A 20,109-nucleotide genomic window follows, 5' to 3' on the forward strand; every position below is an offset into this window, starting at 1 on the left:
GTTTGTACATACTGTTAGGATGAGGAAGAATCCTTCCAGATTTGTTGATACTTTCAGCAAAAATGAGAACTGTATGTGACTGAGGAGAGAGAGGTTGCTGTCTGTCATATGGCAAGCATAGCTTATTGATAGGTAGAGGTGCCTATTGATTCAATTTTCTTCTAAAAAAAATTTCAGAATAAATCATCATGAAATTACTCTTCTAATTCTGTTATACCTTCTGTTAGGCAACAATGTTATACAAAATACTTCTTAAAATACACAAACTTTTAAAATTGTCCCAATGTCTACTTAGATCTCTCTGAAAAATTCTTCTTACCACTGAAAATTCAAAATGGACCTGGCTGGTTAGGTCTGGCATCACTGTGTATGCAATCAACTTGGTACGTGCAGCATACATCTAGAAGTCTGGCATTATATGTATTTGAGCGACTATGTTGGGTATTGTCACACTAGGTTGGAGATGCCCAGGCGTGGCCGGGCTGGTGGAGTAGGCACCGACAAGGACGTGGCTTGAGTTATACCAAACTTTTTATTTTTACTTAACAAAATGCACAAAATACTTTGCTACTACTATTTCCCATGCTAATCTCAACAACTTACATATATAAACAATTAAAACAATTACAAAGAGTTAACAACAGGAAATTGTGTCCGTTGGGTCACAAGGTTCAGGCCGAGGCCCCTTGCATTCAAAACCACGAGTGGTCTTGGTGCGGCTGGCCTGGGCCCTAGTCTCAGACCTGGTCAATGGCTCATAGAGGTTATTTAACAGTTAGGAAATTAACAACGGGGAATTGTGTCTGTTGGGTCACGAGGTTCAAACTAAACTCCCTTGCATTCAAAACTACCCTGTGAGTAGTCTTGGGGCGGCTGAGTTTAGTTCTAGTCCCAGACCTGGTCAACAGCTCGTAGATTTCAAGAGGCTATTTAACAGTTAGGCTTGCATGCTTACCACAAAGGCAAACAGGAGCGGCTTCATGGCTGGGGAACGCTAGTCACTTCGCGGAGGCCTCAAAAACCGACCCGAGATGGCACTCAGGGAGGGGCGGCCCTGGCGGATGATCAGTCTGTGGGCCTTTTGACGCTTGAAGTTTTGATCCGAACTTCCCCCATCAGGGCTTTTCCCATGACTGCTTTTATACTGGTAGGCTGTAGCATTTTATTTCCAGCAACCAATCAGTCGTCTTTTCCCTCAGCAATTTGTTCCCAGTGACCAATTGTGCGCCATATTAAAACTTTGGGCTGCAGCGTTTTGTTTCAACTCATGCCAGCTATCATTACCTTGCAATACCAGGCCGATGCGTGGAGTGGATGGAGTAAGCTCCGAGTCGATCTCCGAGTTCTTTTGTTTGTCAGGCAGTTTCGAGGTGGGTGATCTTCTGCTACGTGAGGGTAGCACACGCCACTCGTCCAGAGGCCTTTGCACTGAGGCCTAGCCCACTGCCGACTTATAACGCGGCCTGGCCATTCATTTGAGTGTGCCCGTGACCGGTATATTTATAAATACTTAATAGAATTGATGCAATCCAAATTTCTTTTAAAATAAGGTGACTTGTGCATGAAGTAAAATTCATTCTGCCTTAGCATGTTTTCATGTTGGCATTCTTCCAGTAGGCTTAAATTTTGGAAATTATGCCATCTTTCACTTTTTTGATAAACATCAAACCTCCTGGTATGCAGAAATTGAATCAGAGTGTACTTTAATCTGAACCTGAAGTAACTCTGCATCAAACATTAAAGGGTTATTTGTCAAACTTGGGTTGTTTGGATAAATTCATAGAATTTAAGGACAGAAGCATATGTTAAAACCATCTACTCTGACCTCCTGTCTATAACAGGGCATTAAATTTATCCCTGCGCTTAGGCCAGTAGCTTGTGCTTGACTAAACTATATGTTAGAGGTGCACCAATACATCAGTCCAATATTGGATTGGCACTCATATAAAGAAAACTGATTGTATTGGAAATTGTCCTGATGTGGCTGATAATTTGGCTGATAAATGCCCATGCATGCATGCAGCCACAGCATGGCACACTGGCAGCGAGGAGCAGAGCCTGGCAGCTTGAAGACCTGTGTGTAGCTGGTCAGTCGGTTGCAGTGGAAGGTGAGAGGGGGAAGGAAGGGACATGGGGAGGCAGATCAATGTCCCCTGAAGTGAGGGAGGCAGTTGGGGTGGGGTGGGGGGGGGTGCACCAGGCAATTCCCGGCACATGGTGGGGGGCAGGTTTGGGTCAGAGCTGCATTCAGGGCACACAGCAATAGTGGTGCTGGGAGGGCCAAAGCTAGCCCACCCCACCCTGCAAGTGGGGTTTATGGGGGAGGTACAAAGCATCCTGGGATGCTGGGGGACTGTGAATTAACTTGAATCTGTAAGAGATCTGGGTTAGAAGTTCAATAAATCCATTTAACCTAAATCGGTTAAGTCTGATGCTACATCCATCCAGGTTTATCTTAAACCAGTTTAGCTATTTTGAAAGCAGTTTATGTGCACTGGACTTCTGTTGTGTTAGAGATTTGAACTGGTTTCTAAGCACACTGATTTATGTGCAACTTCTGTCCCTAGCCTTTGTACTTATAGGCAAAAAGGGAGCTTTAGTGGACAGGGGTATCCTTCCTTAGTCTCCTTTTCCAGTTAGGGAGAAAGTGACTGAGGATTCAGAGAAAGGTGACCCCTTAAAGTAGACTGTAGGGACCCAGAGAAATTGGTTGCATATTGGAAGGCCTATAACCCCCATATTGAAAGTTTTCTATGCCTAGTATGTAAACAGGGAAAGCAGGAAGTATAATCCCTCCCCATTATTTAGCCAGCTGCTTAAATCAATCTTTGTCTTGCTTCATTCTTCTGTGTACTGATTAATCTGTTTTTCTTTAATGTCTTCGCAATGAATCTTCCATCCTTCCCATGACTTTGTTTACGTTTTGCCCACACCTTTTCAGTAGCCCAAAACTTTTCAGTAGATTTAAAAAATGTGAAAATCTGTTGTTTAATGTTCTTAATTGCATCTTCTTTCAGCTAGATGTGTGGTGGTGCAACAGACTTTCTTTGGGCTGTTTTTCTGTCTTCATTTAAACAATACAAACTCATAGGAAGTGCTACAGAAAAAAGAAACAATACATTTGGAAAAAAACAAGAATAAAAAATGTAGATAAAATTTAATCCAAGCAAGTGTACTGCAAATTTTAGTTTTTCATCAGCATGCTAAATTACATCTGATTATAATAGCGAGGGTTTTGATTCACAGCAGAATTTGACAGTGAGACCATAGAGATATGTATGGCAGTATTTATGTAATTATTTAGCCTACATACTTGGTTCTGAATAGCAGCCTGAACTTCTTCAGCTCATGCTGCCTGTGGATCACAAAGCATTTTCTGTCTATAATGTCCTAAAATTCCTGTAAAATGTAAGAGCTAATTGCATTCTATAGAAAGTTCATAGGGCTTCTACTATAACTGCTTGATTTGCTGTAGTTACCACGTTATCAATGAAACGTCCCATAAAGATCTTTAATCTTTTTTGATAAGAAGTATTTGTTTATCATCCTTTCCTGGTCCCAAAAAACTATAGCCATGATCAAATCAAATTTCATAGGATGTGGAGACTATTTGTGCTTTCACGTCATGCAGTGCTGTTTCTTTGGCAAGACCTGGTATTGCTACTTGGATCCACAGGCACAGTTCTATATCTGAATTTTGGGGGGATTGCTTGAAAGAGTCCCCAGAGTTTGCTGGAAATGTCAAGTCATGATGTCTTCTCATCACGGCTCAGCATTCTGGTATTCATCTTCTTTGTGTTTTGGTGTTTGTTTGTTTTTTGGGGTTTCTATTGTGGTGCTGTGGCGATGCTTAACCATGACGCATAGAGGGAAGTCATCTGCCACTGTAGCAACTTTGGACACGTCTACACATGCATTTACTCCAGCCTAGATTTACTGTGCACTAAGCTACCCCACAGTCATGGAGCTGGCACTGGGAAATTAAGGGTCTCCCAGCATTGGCCCCTGCTGTCTGATTGCAATGGCGGAGTGGGGGCTGGGACATAAAGATCTCCCTGCCCCGTCGCAATCTCAGAGCAAGGGCTTGAAGCTCCCATACTCCCCACCCTGGCTCCTGAGCCCACCCCGGCAGCGGGCAGCTCTTGGGGTTAGGGAGCTGTCCCCCATCCCTGGTGGATGGCTGACCAGAACCAGATTTTGCTCCCAACCAGGCGTCTACACGAGCACAAGAGTACCATTACTAATGTTAAGTAAATTTGCTACTTATATTTGCAGGAAGCAAATGTACTTGGTATTAGGGAAGTTTATTGTAAAGTAAGCATGTGCACATAAACTATGCTAATGCAAAGTTAAGTATCTCGTGTACATGCACCCTATGTCCTTGAATTTCCTTTAAGGTCAAGCTTTTGCAAGTATTTGATCACTCCCCATTACTTTCTTTTCTATTTTTCCAATTTTTAGTGAATGACTCGCTTCAGCATAGCCTGGTACAGGTTCTAGACAGATCAGAAGAAAATGTCCAATGATGAGCATGTCAAAAGATTAGTTCTTTGACTCATGACATTCTTTAGGTCTTGGTGTACTTCTAAATAAGGTAGTTAGGTACTTAATGAATTCCCCTCAGATGAAGAAGGAGAGATGATATAACGTGGTCATCTTGGTAGTAGGGAAGTGGTCTTGATGGTTCATGAGGCTGCTTTCAGTTAGGCATCTCAGATGGGGCCTGCAGTTGCCTGTATCACTGAGGCGGATCTGGTTTCAGTGTACCATTGGAAAAACGTTGCTTAAAGGATATCTTGGAATCATAGAAAATTAGGGTTGGAAAAGACCTCAGGAGGTCATCTAGTCCAACCCCCTGCTCAAAGCAGGACCATCCCCAATTAGATCATTCTAGCCAAGGCTTTGTCAAGCCAGGTCTTAAAAACCTCCAAGGATGGAGATTCCACCACCTGCGTAGGTAATCTGTTCCAGTGCTTCACCATCCTCCTAGTGAGAGAGTTTCCTAATATCTAACTTAAACCTCCCTAAGCAAGGATCATTGGTCCTTGTTCCGTTATCTGTCACCACTAAGAACAGTCTAGCTCCATCCTCTTTGGAACCACCCTTCAGGTAGCTAAAGCCTGCTATTAAATCACGCCTCAGTTTTCTCTTCTCTAGACTAAATAAGCCCAGTTCCCTCAGCCTCTCCTCAGAAGTCACGTGCCCCAGCTGCTGAACCTTTTCCATTGCTCTCCACTGGACTCTCTTCAACTTGTCCACACCCTTTCTATAGTGGAGGGCCCAAAACTGGACAGAGTACTCCAGATGTGGCCGCCCTAGTGCAGAGTAGAGCAGAATGATTACTTTCCTTGATCTGCTGGCAACGCTGCTACAAATGCAGCCTAGTATGCTGTTAGCCTTCTTGGCAACAAGGACAAACTACTGACTCGTATCCAGTTTGTAGTCTACTATAACCCCCAGGTCCTTTTCTGCAGAGCTGCTGCTTAGCCAGTTGGTCCCCAAGCTATAGCAATGCATGGGATTGTTTCATCCTAAATGCAGGACTTTGCACTTGTCCTTGTTGAACCGCATGAGATTCCTTTTGGCCCAGTCCACAAATTTGTCTAGGTCACTCTGACTCTTAGCCCTACTCTCCAGTGTATCTACTACACTCCCCAGCTTGGTGTCATCTGCAGCATTGCTGAGGGTGCAGTCCGTCCCATATTCCAGATCATTAATGAAGATATTGAACAAAACTGGCCCCAGGACCAACCCCTTGGGAACTTTACTTGGTACTGGTTGCTAGCTAGACATTGAGCCCTTGATTACTACCCATTGACCTTGACAATCCAGCCAGCTTTCTGTATACCTTAAAATCCATTCATCCAACACATACTACCTCAGCTTGCTTGCAGGAATGGTGTAGGATGCTATCAAAAGCCTTACTAAAGTCGAGGTATATTACATTTGCTGCTTTTCCGGCATTCACAGAGCCATTTATCTCATCATGGAAGGCAATCCAGTTGGTCAGGCATGACTTGCCCTTGGTGAACCCATGCTGACTGTTCCTGATTACTTTCTTCTCCAAGTGCTTTGAAATGGATTCTTTGAGGACCTGCTTAATTATTTTTCTGGGAATTGAGGTAAAGCTGACCAGTCTGTAGTTCCCTGTATCCTCCTTCTTCCCTTTCTTAAAAATGGGCACTATGTATATGCCCTTTTCCAGTTATCTGGGACCTCCACCGTTTGCCATGATTTTTCATAGATAATGGCTAGCAGCTCTGCAGTCACATCAGCCAGTTTCCTCAGCACCCTCAGATGCATTGCATCCGGCATTGCATCTTGGGACGGTGTGTAAAGGAGCAGTTAAAATAGTCCTACTTTTTACCTTCTAAATGTTTTTTTCACATTTTCCTGGGTGCTTCTATTCTTCCCTCTCTCTCCATTTCTTTAACTTTCTCTTTCCACTAGCAGAAAAGACCAGTGCTTTTTTTCCACCTAGAATGTTATGCCACTCTGTGGTGCCATAAGATACTTTTATAAAATACATATGCCACCTCATTTACCTAAACCTTGCTTTGATCTACAGGTCCCTCTTCTCTGAAACTTAATCAAGAATTCATCCAGTGAGGACTGTAGCTGGTTTCCTCAATCTGGGTCTCAGTAAACATCCCTAAAGTTTTAGTTATTCTGTCCTCTTGAGCCATTCAATCTTGGGGGAAAGAACTTTTGATGGTTTGCAGTTGGTGTTTACAACTTTGAAGCCTGTATTCAGGGTAAAAAAAATTGCAAATCCATCTCCCCTCCCTGACTACCAGGCATTAATTTGTAACTTGGGGTGACTAAATTAGTAATTGAATTAATGGTCTTTGATTCTTCCATTTTAATGTTATGATAGTTGCTTTATTTGTATTCTTTCCTGCTTCCTATCATTATATGTAGCAGTGTAACTGATTAAATCTGAGATTTAATTCCTAATTTATGGTATTTACGTGAATCTAAGATAACTTTGAACTTGATGGACCCCCACACTCCCATAATTAGATGGTATACATGGAAAATTATAAATTTGTTATCATTTTCTAAATGTAGATTTTAACCATTAGGGTTAGGCTTGTGCCTCCCCCATGCCAGCCCCCTGCAGCCTGCTGTTCCCTCCCCCTCCTTGCGCCAGAGTGGGGCCAGTGCTGCAGCAGGTAAATGGATGTGGGGAAAAGGCAAGTGATGGAGGTGCAGGTGGCTGTTGTGGATCTGACAGATCAGGGGAGGAGTTAGAATGGCAGGAACTGCTTGTGCCCTTCCCTTTTACCCTTTACTTGTACTCTAATCTGAGACAGAGGCTTCTTTTTCGTGCATTAAATGGGAGGTGAAAACCTTGTCTTGTATTAGAGTAAATATGGTAATATTTACATGACTTGTTTCCAGGTGTTTGGAACTTCTGGCAATGTTTATACCAGCAGTGGCAAACCTGTGGCACAGGCAGCTGCTGGGGTGACACATGGCATATCAGGAAGGGGACAACAGCATGTAGGGCAGGAAGTAGGCCAGGAAATGGGATAGAGGAAGAGGATCAATGGCACTTGGGGACAGTGCAGGGTTAACTTGTGGTATACCTGAGATGAAGGTTGAACCCCATTGATCTACACCATTAAACTAAGATCTTATCTTTTTAAACTAATAGTTTTCAACCAGGGTGTTGTGAGATCCTTTTACGGATAGCATACAGTAGTATCAGTGCTTATGTGTGCCAACACCCAAACATGATTCACAGAATAGACTCCAGATTTCAAATAGGAATCCACAGTGTCACAAGCATTCTGCTCTGTTGTGGTTTGAGTTGTTTGCCACAGAAAAAATGCTCTGTTAGTTTTTCTGTAGTCAAAAAATGATTGAAAACTAGGAAATGGCATTTTCTGAGGGGTGTCTCAAGCCTAAAAAGGTTGAGAGTGACTGACTGTGTTTTAAATTATCCAGGAAGTTTATCCCATTCACTTTCTCTGCAGAAGAATTTACTAATGGGTCTGTCTGAAGAATGGAGAAGCCAAGACCTAAGTACTTGATATGTTTTGCAGTTATTAGTTCAGCTTTGAAATGGGATTCATTTTTAAAGGCTCATTATAGATACTACTGTATATAGCTAATGATCCATGATGATTCATGCACTGTTCTCAAGTTGCTAAAGGTGCCATTTTGAATTTGCTTACAGTTTTAAATTGAAATACAAACTCAAATTTAGTGTCTCCATTCTTGGCAACATAATGTGAAATGGAGCAAGGTTTTTCTTGTTACTCTTAATATTCCCTCCCCCTCCACCCCAAGGCTAGCATCTTTACTCTGATGGTGTCCTTTCTAACATGGTCATTTGATTTTTCCCTGATAGTTAAATTTTTGGTTTTTGTTTTTTATGTACTGTTCATTGTTACAACTAGGTATTCCATATAGACTTGTGTAATTGTTCTTACCAGAATGAGTTACAGCTCAGCTTTTAGAATTGTCACTTATTGGTGCTTATGATGTGTGGAGCGGAAGAGTAAATAAAAGTAATAGGTACACTGTCTGTGCAACAGTACTTTCATGTCTTTTCAAAAACAAGTAGCCCTTTTCACTTTCCCTTTTGGTTTTATTCAACATCATTATATATTGTTCACTTCTCAGTAATGTCCTGTTTTCACAACTTCCGTAGATCAGGGGTTGGCATTGTTCTTTACTGACAGCAGGTCAAATTAATGTAGCTTGGCCCTAGGGCTGCTGCTTCCTTTGCCAATGGGTCTCCCCCTTGCCGAATGCTGCCATGGACCACATGGTATTTTGGTGGGCCAGGTCAAATCTCTCTGAGCTGTAGGTTGCTGACCCCAGCTGTAGATGAATGTGCCTGCTTTGTTGCTTATAGCCAACAAAAGAGGTTATGGCTGCCATCAAAATATTGTATTAATACATAGTATTATTAAGATGAGAATACTACTAGTTTGAGTCATTTAACCATCGTAGTTACTACCCTATGAAGAATAGCTATCAAATTTTACCACTGAAGGTACTGGTTTCCCAAGATTGATCTGATGATAGAGCATATTACAAGAAAATATATTCTGCTGTCAAGTATTTCAACCTTGAGTTGTGGATCACAAAAAAAGACCCAAACTTTTTATCAAGAATAAGAAAGAGTTCCTGAAGACAGGTTTACAGTAGTGTATCGTATTTTGTCCCACACAGCTCCCACATGTTGACATCTATGTCTTTAGAATGTAACCTAGAATGTAGACTGTGTTCTTTGGGATCAAATAATGGCTCTGTTACTGTAGGGAGCCTTTTAATTTTATGAATGTATTAAGAACCTGTGAGAACAAGTGTATATACTGTTTGACTGAAGAATGTCTCCTGTGTCAGAACAAGATCTCCATTAATCCAAACTTCGGTGAAGATCATTTAATTAACTACATGCATCTTCTCTAACAGAAAATGAAAAGAACAACAGCAAATTTGTATCATACCATCAATTACTCTACCAGTAGAGCTCATATTAAAATGATCTCTGTGCATGAGGTGTTTGTGACCATGTAAGGTGGTATGTGGACAAAAATAGTCAAATCCTAGCAATATAAAATTAACAGTTCAGTTTCTCCTCCAATGTTTTTCTACATGTATAAGCATTGGAAGTTCTTGCTGCTTGTTTTCAAATCAGTGTTAGTTCTCTCAAATTAAGTATAATGGTTTTTGCTTGATTTTTTTTTTTTTTTTTCTTCTAATATCCTTCTTTCTATTAGATTATTGTTTACAAAAGTCAAACTGGAATCCCTGTGTAGAGGCCCAGATGAAGCACTTCTTACCTGTAAACACATGCTACAGATTTGGAAATCCTGTTACAATCTCACTAACCCCAGGTAAGATGCTAAAGAATCCCTGAATGTAGTCCCCCATGCATTGAACTTCATCAGAATTGTAGATTAGGAGTTGTATATCTTTTTATGTTGCTTGGAATTTAATGTATTCCTGGTCAGTACTTAAAAAATATTTTAATATATGGCTCTACAACTCTTGTGGCAGAAGTGACTAATTAGTAATTAAAAAAAATGAAACTATGAAGAAGTAGAGCGTGTTTACATGTGCTTTTCTATTTTTATAAAACAAATTGTAAGTGGGATTAATTTGGCTGTGTCCACATGTGCAGTTACTGCGAAGCAATAAACTCTGAGGCAGTTTAAGTGAGAGTAAACTACTCCTGGGCCTGGGACAGCGGCAATTTCGTGCTGGAGCAGAGCAGCAGTTTGAACTGGGGTGAAGCAGGCCCAGGCTGGCAAGGGGCATGGGGGAGGGAGTCAGGATATCAGCCCCAGGCTTAGGGTGGTGACATTGGGTGGCAGAGAAGCTAGCTGGGGCATGAGCGTGCTGAAAGTGTGGAGCTGTGGGGCTAGGCGACAGGCAGGAGTCTAGCCCCCAGCTAGTGTACAACATACACCCATGGTCATCATCTACACATGTGCTTAATCGTGGTAAATTACACCAGCATAAGAGAGTACTTTCAGGACAGTACTATCTTATAAGGCTGTGCGAAATTTCACTGGCTGTTTCATTTCGACTCTGTTTTGATTTGTTTCAAGCTCAAAACAGTGAAATTGAAATGAAACGGAGGACTTCAAAACAGCCTTGAAACGAAACGAGGCCAGTCGAAATGTTTTGAAACGTTTCAAGGTTTGAAGCAGCAGCCAGGTGGTGTGAGGCAGGGGAAAGTCAGGGCTACACTCCGCAGCCCCATGTAGTTCTGCCCAGCAGGCAGCGCAGCCCTGGCTTTCCCTGCCTCCCGCCGCCGGGCTGCACTCCGATGGGCTCTGCCAGCCCCATGGAGCTCAGCCGGGTAGTGGGAGGTGGGCAGAGCTGGGGCTGCGCACCGCCTCCTGCCACTGGGCTGAGTTGAAAGGGGCTGCAAGACTGGGTCTGGTATTGGGTGCCACAAGCTCCACTTTCTCTATGCCTTAATGGGTTACAGCTGTAGCGGAGAGTTGATTTTTCTTGTGGCAGACTTGTCACCACAATCCTGTCTTGCCACAACCACTGTCTTGCATTTTTGTGCAAGAGACACTGTCCAAGCTTTCACAGCCATCAAAACTTTTTTCTGAATTCCTGGGCTGAGCAGAATGGTTGCAATTTACTATAAGCATTATTTCAGCATGAAGCCTCATGTATACAGCATTATAAGGATTCTCATACCTTCCAATATCTGCCATTAAATTTGTATGCAGCGCAGAGCCGTAATCCTGCTTTGTCATTGCTTTCCTGATGTGCGCAGCGTTACTCTGCCTAAAAATACTTGAGTTAAGTAACACCTCCTCCAGATACCAGCAGGAATTCTCATTTGCTCTGAACCATAAAAGCTTACTCTTGGATTTTGTCAGTTCTGAATAATAATTGTTGATAACTTCTGATCTCTTCAATTTTCTAAAGAGGAAAAAACTGATTCTAGAGCACCTGATAATCAACACCATTTTCCTTGCTTCTTTGCCCACCTTCCCTGACACTAACCCAGATTTTGAGGGTTGTTACTTGTGATTTAAAAAAATCGTAGTAATTCTCTTGAAATGAACAAATAAGCAAGTCTTCAGAAATTTAAAATGAATACTGGAGTGGACCAGAGTTTAGAAAAGGACCAGTGGATAAATGTAGGGTCATAGGAGATACATTTATGAATCGCATCACCTCTGCACTTGTAGAGCTGTAACAACACATGCTCCTGACATAACATTGGGTGTTTTTTCACACCAGTAATAGCTGAATGTGAACAACGGGTGCTTGTACATGAGCAACCAGGCTGCTGACACACTATGATTACAATGCATCAGAGCAGATACAATTAGAGTGTCAGGAAAGGTGGGCAAAGAAGCTTTCGAGCTTAAGGTAGAGCACCTCCACCACCATTTTTGAAGCATGGGGATGCTCACGCATGAGACATTCCAGACGTTTTAATTGGAGTGATTCTTGGAGCAGCTCTAATTAAAGAGCCCACCCCTCACTCCCAGAGTTCATGTATAAACACCCAAGGATTGTGACCTCCACAGACGTATCCATTTAATCTTGTTCTGCTGATGTATAGAGAGATTAATGGAGTCGGCTGGAGCATGGTAATTACCACTTTCCAGCATCTCGTGCATCAGTGTCCCCCATGTTTCAGAATGGTGGCAGGGGCGCTTCATCTAAAGCTTGTTTGTTTTTAACCACAATCAGCAACCCACAAAACTTAGTATCACAGAAGGTGGGCAAAGAAACTTTTGAGCTTTAGATAAAGCGCCACCACTGTTCTTTTGAAGTGCAGGGATGCTGATACATGAGATGCTCCATGCTTTAATTAGAGCAGCTCTCAGAGTGAGCTCCCGGAGTACATTATGCTCACTCACAGAGCATAAATGTCTTTTAATCTTGTTCTGCTGATGTATAGAGACTAAATGGAATGTCATGACTAAGAATTAACCCAGAATGAGATGGGCTCTCCCCTGGTTCCATGTCTGGCTCTGACCTGATCAGTGACAAACAAGTCATTTTCTATCCCTTTGCCTCAGTTTCCTACTCTACAATGCCAGGATAATATTACAGACCCGCTTATATAGCTCTTGAGGTATGGACAAACAGACATTTGACACTTAAAAAGGGAGCGGGAGCTGTGCTCAGACAGGCTCAGAAGTGGTTATGTTGCAACTCCATACATGTGAATAAGCCTGTAGTGATTCAAATGTAGCAAAACCACTCCAGCTTGAACCTGGCTTCACCCATGGTCAGAGTTGGGAAGAGTTTGGTCACTTGCATCATTACAGGCTCATCATGTGTAACAGAGCAGGGCAGCTGCTGCACACTCCTGAGCAATAGCAGCAGCTTCCCCTCCCTCTTTGAAGTTGTTACAAATGTACATTTGTCCATACTTTTAAATAGACAGATTCAAAGTGCTGAATCAGAACTGGTTGGTGGCATTATGCCAGTCACTGACTACTTGAACAACCCAAATTGAAAGTCAGAGTCTTAATCCCTTAGTATTGTATCACAGAAATAAAGATGTGCAAGCTGACCAAAATAAGTCCAGCTGTGATACCAGCAAGTGTTCTCTGAAATCCATTTGGAAGGCTCATCCTAGCCAGCTACAATTTTTGAATGCAGAAGCTGTTTTTGAAAACACACATCCACAGATATTTGGTTATTTAAAAGTAAATATTTAGGTGCTCTAATATAGCTGGCTAACATCTTTTGTATGAACAATTTTTCCCACTGGAAATTGGGGTTTCTTTGAAATTTAACTTTCTATTAGCAAACATCTTCTTTCATTTATTTATTTATTTTTAGACAAAATTCTCAGTTGGCCTTTTTTTGGTTCGCATTTGTAGCTGATGTTTTGAAACAAAACATGTTTGAAAATGTTGTTCCAATATTCCTTGTATTAATGCTTCCATTTTAGAATAAAATAGTTTTGATGGGGGTTTTTTTGTATAAGTCAAATATCCACTCTAGTTTGGAATGGGAACTATAGCAATTTGCAATGTCAGTTTGCCAGAAGCTTGAAATTCCTGAGCAACTTTTTGCTATGCCACAAGAGAGGTGCCAGTTGAACCAAATTTTGCAGAAGAAAGTTAGTTGTGTCATCTTCAGTCTGTTACTTAGTGAAAGAAGCTCAACACTTCCACCTTCAACTTTTAATCATCTACTAAAAAACATTCTGCTTTGTTTTAAATTGGGTCCAAGATGCAAATGTTTGCTCACAAATTGATTATTTGATTTCTGTTAGATTATTTGATTTCTATTAGATTACTAAAGTGTAAGGATAGGATAATTAAGGAATTATGGTCATGTCATATGCAGGGAATCAAATTATTAAAATATGTGTAAAAGTAACTTTAGATAAATTTTCCTTGCATTTTCCTAGTTACCAGAATGTCAATGAAATTTACCTGCCTCCTTAAAAAAGCTCAGCCTAGTTTAAGGGAGTATAATATAGATTTATAAATTTTCTTTTTGGTACTAAAGGATGTTGTCATGGACAAGCTTAATTTGAAGAAATATCAAAATGTAGGTTTAATTATTGGAGGAAGCAGAACTACCTATGATGTCAGGAAAGTAATTAAAAGGGTAATTTACACTAAACCTAGCTCTCTTCTTTAGCAGCATTTGGTGTGACATTGCTCATGGATTAAGGAAGTAATTAATACAGCAGTCAGCCAAAAAAAAATGTGCCAACTGATGTAATAAGTAACTATGGCTTGGTCTGCGTCCCATATAGTTCCCTTTATTTCCTGTGAATTTCTATAATAACATCATTTTTGCCTAACAGTGATGTTAGTGTCAAGCTAAAATGGCACAAATAAGATTTTGCAACAGCTGTTTAAAGAAAGGAAATAGTTTTGTTGTGTTTAAGGCAAATAACAAATTTAGTTGCTGAATGGAAAGGGAAGGGCAAAAAGCCATTCAAATTCTAACGTGGTAGGCCATTTTAAAACTTGAACAGATAGAAAAATACTGAAAAGTGGACATGTCTACATGTGCACTTTAATGCCCAGTAAAATATTTTACTGCACATGGAAGTGTCACCTAAAAAATATGACTTTACACTAATGTGCAGTAAAGTAGATTACTACACACTGAGCATCACTAAAAAGCATGTAAATGTGCTACTGCACATTAGCTGAGCCTAATGTGCATTAATTTACTACCTCACATTTGAAGTACTAAATTTAATGTGCGTTAGAAAAGACGTATAAATGCATGTGAAGATGCATTCTGTATTGCATTCTGGCTTAAATCACATTTTAAATGGTGAGTTCAGTTGCATTAATCTTATTTCTTACTGCTGTGAGAGAGGATTTAGATACATTTGTACTATATTACATGCGAGTACAATAGTGTGAGAGTGGTGGTGTAGCTCTGATTCAGAAATTGAGAGGGGTAAGGATTTCTTAGGGCAGTTATCTTTTATTGGACCAACTATATAGCTGAGATATAGACAAGCTTTCCAATGTCAGACGTTCTTCCTCAGCTGGGATCTGGGTTTTTCATTTCCTGTAGAAAAATGCAAATTTTCCCCTTTAGCAAATGGCTCTCCACAGGCTAGCAGAGTTCCAGCCTGCAACAAACTGCTTGCAAAAAGTGTGTGAAATATTCCCTGTTCTTCCACTCCTGGCTTTCAAATAGCCTCCCTACCTTGCCCTACTTGTCATTAGAACAAACTCTCTGCTGCCCAGACATCAAGTAGAACACAGCCTTGTCTTTGCAAGAAATGCTTAACCTGTCAGCGGGTTTTTGGTTGTAGCCATGTTGGTCTAAGGACATAGGCAGGCAAGGTTCTTTGGGTAGATGTTATATCTTTTATTAGACCAATTGAGTAGTTGGAAAAAAGTCCTTAACAAGCTTTTGGGTGCAGTCACTCATCAGGCATAGGAAATCTCTGCTGGTCTGAGGCTCATTCCTTGGACTCATTAGCTTCTTTCATCTCTTGGAATCTCAGACCAGCAGAGACACCCAATGCCTGATGAAGGGTGACTGCACCTGAAAGCTTGCTAAGAACTTTTTTCCATCTACTCAGTTGGTCTAATAAAAGATATCACATTTACCCAAAGAACCTTGCCTGCCTGTAACCTGCAAGCACACCTTCACTGCCACTATCAACACCCCCATAAAGAAACCTTCAGAATCCATGGTTCCTACACATGCCTTTCCCAAAATGTAATATACCCGATCCAATGCAACAAATGCCCTCATGGCAACTACATGGGTGAAATTAAACAGCAACTGCGCCAGAGAATGAACTCTCACAGAAAAAAATATAAAGGATGGAGACAAACACTCACCATTAAGAGCACATTTGTCATAGAACAACTCCTCTGTCTATGACCTCACTATACTTGTGCTCAAGGGAAGCCTACCCAACACCTTTAAAAGACAAACTTCGCAACATGAAAAAGAAACTAACCTCAATAGCAACATTATAACCTGCCTGACATCTAATTAACCAGGTAACCTGCTTGAAGCTGACCACTTGCATTCCTTCGCACGTTTCCCTCACTTCTCCCACTTCCCTCCTATCTCTACCCATTGTCTTCCAAACTTCCACTCATTTTCATTTTCACAGACTTCTTTTTACACTTTAGCTCAGTGGTCTTCAACCTTTTTAAATAGGAGATCACTTTTTGAATTAAAGTCCAACCCAGGATCTACTGCATGCCCCTCTGCCCAGCAGGTCAATCTGTGGGGGAGGGAAGGGGCAGCAGGGGAGTGCAAATTGAGGCTCCTGCAGTGAGGGAGGCAGTGGGGCAGGGGTGAGTGGGGCCCTGGCTGGGCCAGGTGTTGGTGTTACACAAATTGCCAATTGCTCAAATCATGAGTGAGACCTTATGAGGGAGGATAAGGCAAGATGCCACATTTATTGATTAAGTGCTTGACACAGACACACAGACCCTCCCTCTCTCTCTCCCTCTCTCTCTCTGTTCTGCGCTGGTATATATTACCAGTCTTATCAGTGCTCGGATCCACTTAGTGGCCAGCCAAGTTGATTGTGAGTAGGAGCTGGGCTCCTGCCGGTCCATCTTTTTAGATGAACTGACGCTCCAGGATGACATGCAGAACAAGACCCAAAATCAATACGTCTTGCCCCATCTTTTATAGCCTTGTCAATTCACTCAGTCCTTTGGGCTTTTGCTGGATTATTGCTGTGTTCTTTCTTGAAGGTCAGTTGCTGTTGTTCTTTTGCTGTTCTGGGGTGGATTCTTCTTGTTTGGTCTTTTATCTGTCTGCATTCTTCAGCCAGTCGCCATCTTATGTTTTTCCTTTTCCACAGAGACTCTCACCCATTTTCTCATGCATACAGCATACAAAGGTCAAGCACTTACATCAAGCTACAAATTGGAGTTTCTTAAGTCAATGCAAAACTCAAGAAAATACATAAGATTAAAAGCAATAGACAGAAAGTCTATTTATATAACAATGGAAGGATCAGAGACCAGGCAGCTCGTGCAGGCATGTGGGGGGGCTCCCACCATTGCACACATTCCAGTGGAGGACCAGGGGGCATGTGCCCCCCCCCAACCTGTGTGCAGGGTGGAAGCGGCTGCTGCTGTATGCTGGGCTTTGCGCCCCAAGTGCTGCTGCAGTTGCCCCCTGAGTGGTGCGATGCCATGTGCATCCTGCCACGAACTGAGCAGGGGGCAAGGTTGAGCCCAGCAGCAGGACGCATGTGGCATCATGCTGTTCCCGAAGCAGCTGCAGTGGAGCTTGGGGCACAAAGCCCAGTGCACAGTGGCAGCCACCTCTGCCCTACACATAAATCAGGCAGAACACATGCCTCCCAGGCCTCCACTGGGGTGCGTGCATCTGTGGGAGCCCCCCTATGCACCTGACCGAGCTGCCCAGGCTTTGATCTACCCACTACCCAGCCTGGCCAGGGTCCCACTCACCTGTCCCAGCCCAGCAGTGGGACACGCATGGCATCGTGCAGCTCCCAAAGCAGCTGCAGCTCTGTATCTCAGTCTGGGGACACTGAGCGTGTGTTCTCATGCCTGTGCTCGGCCCCTTCCAGACTGAGATCAACTGTCAGAGTCTCTGCGATCGACCATGACTACTACTTATCTTCCCTTCTACCTTGGAGAAGTCATAACAGCAGCAAAGTCTCCTAGTGCTTGAAGAAGAGTTCTTGTGCCTGAAAGCTTGCAAAAAACATTTTCCAACTATTTAGTTGGTCTAATAAAAGATATCACATCTACCCAAATAACCTGGCCTGCCTGTGTCCTTAAACCAGCACAGATTTCATTGATTTCATAAACATTAGGGCTGCAAAAGACCTCGGAAGATCATTGAGTCCAGCCTCCTGCCCCAGGGGCAGGACGTCACCAGGGATCATAGGATCCCAGCAAGATAAACATCCAAATGTCTCTTGAAGGCATTCAAAGTAGGTGCTTTAAGTTCTTCCTTATGTCCAGCCTGAAACAGTCATGGAGGACTTTATGACTGTTCGACCTGGTCACCCCTTGGGGAACTCTGGTGAACAGACGTTCCCCCAGATCCCGGTAAGCACCCCGATAAACTTACTGGTGGCCACCAGATCACCCCTGAGCCTGTGCTTTTCCAGGCTGAAGAGTCCCATGGCTCTCAGCCTCTCATTATAAGGTCTGTTTTCCTGATATCTGATCATGCACGTGGCTCTCCTCTACACTCTCAAGCTTCTGCACATCCTCTTTGAATTGTGGAGCCCAAAACTGGACGCAGTACTCCAGCTACGGCCTCACGAAGGCCGAGTACGATGGGAGAATGACGTCTTGGGATTTGCTTGAGAAGCATCTGTGGATGCAAGCCAGTGTTTTGCTCGCTGTACTAGCTGCAGCATTACATTGAAGGCTTATGTTCATCTTGTGGTCAATCATGATGACCCCCCAAGTCCCTTTCGTCTGTAATGCTAACCAGTACTGCCGAGCCTATAAGCATGTTGCAGGTTTTTTCTCCTAAGGTGGTGAAGCTTGCATTTTTCGGTGTTAAACACCATCAGGTTCTCATCCACCCATTTCCTGAGCCTATCAGGGCCTGCCTGGATCACCCTCCTGTCCTCAGGTGTGGATGCTTTACCCCAGTGTTTGGTGTTATCAGCAAACTTGGCCAGTCTGCTCCTGACACCAAAGTCTACATCACTGATGAAGATGTTAAATAGTATAGGCCCTAGGACAGAGCCTTGAGGGAGCCCACTGGTCCCAGGGCACCATGATGATTGACTTCCATCTGCCACCACCCTCTGGGTCCGACCACAGAGCCAATTCCCCAGCCAGCGGATCATGGTGAGGCCAAGGCTGCAGTTGGCCAGTTTTGCCAAGAGGTGATCATGGGACACCAGATTGAAGGCTTTTTTGAAGTCCAGATGTATGACATTAATCTCTTCCCCCTTGTCCAGGTGATAGGTTACCTGGTCATAAAAGGAAATGAGATTGGTCAAGCAAGACCTACCCTCAACAAACCTGTGCTGGCTATCCCTCAGGATGTTGCTGTCAGCCAGTCTGTTAAGGATGGCCTGGGTCACCCTGCTGTCCTCAGGTGTGGACAGATGCAACCAACAGCCCTGCATCTTGGGAACAAAAATTTATAAACTGGCTAGCCACTAAGAACCAAGGACTAAACATTAGATTTATAGCCCATGATGATTTACCCATCTCTGCCCAAGGAAGGTGAGATCGACTGCTGCCCCTCACCCTACTCCTTGTCATAGGCCTTGATCTCCCAGTACTCAGCTTCTTTTTTTTTAATTGTCTGGTACACCTGAAAATATCTCTCAGCCCTTACCCTATGCTGTGCTTAACTTGCTGTGCCTGGCTCCAGGGACGTAAAGAAGAATATCTTGCTTTCAAAAAATTGTCTAACTTTATTCCAATTACAAACTTGGTCCAATAAAAGGTATCACCCTAAGAAATCCTTGCTCATCTTTTTAAAGAGAATGTTAATGTATTGTGAGAAGTGCCAGATTAACATCCTTAAAAGAATGTAATCTGTATCCACAGAATATTTAAGGCACAGTCAGCATCAGTTCAGACTTCCCCCCAGTGTCCTGCTGGTGTGCCTTATCACTACATTGGTGGGACCACTTCAGGGATGAGATTCATTTACTATTCCCATTTCAGTTTGTAGACACCACACCCCCACCACCAAAACTACCAATCAGGATGCTAGTAGTGATGGTTAGCTTGTGTTACAAACTAAGGAATAGAATGAAAGCCAGATTAGGAACTGTATGTAGGCATACAAAATGTTATTTAGGCAGAATTTTGGCACCTCAGAGTGATCAATCCAGAAAACTGTGCCGTAACTGCTTACGTACCTTACAGTCTGGAGGCTTAAATTTTGGCCAGTAAAGCTGCCTATGACCCTACAGAGATTGCCAAATCAGGGATTTTGTGGCATGGGCTTCATCACTGTCAAACAAGACAAGGCTCAAATATAGTAAGCTAGAGATGAAAATTACCTATGGTATTTGATTACCAGTGTCTTCAACTGTCTATTTTACATAAACAATTACTGCTCTACTTTTAGCGAAATGTAAAACTGAATTTATTCATTTGCAAAACATCCACTTAGTGCTTCAGGTCCCTCTTAAAACCAAGATTTTTGAGTAGTTGGCAATCCCCATATCTTCCT

General features: G+C 42.5%; 1 protein-coding gene across 2 annotated transcripts in view; it reads left to right on the forward strand.

Annotated features, from left to right (window-relative positions):
* The window catches only part of TTC7B (tetratricopeptide repeat domain 7B), a 258,616-nt gene that overhangs the window by 133,163 nt on the left and 105,344 nt on the right, over positions 1-20,109 (forward strand). For both annotated transcript variants that reach the window (XM_019518662.1, XM_019518663.1), the window contains exon 15: positions 9,741-9,857. In XM_019518662.1, coding sequence (XP_019374207.1) covers positions 9,741-9,857 — 117 coding nt within the window. The remainder of the gene's footprint in view (positions 1-9,740; positions 9,858-20,109) is intronic.

Source organism: Gavialis gangeticus, unplaced genomic scaffold (assembly GCF_001723915.1).
Source record: "Gavialis gangeticus isolate Ggan-Ray unplaced genomic scaffold, GavGan_comp1, whole genome shotgun sequence".
Lineage (NCBI taxonomy): Eukaryota > Metazoa > Chordata > Crocodylia > Gavialidae > Gavialis > Gavialis gangeticus.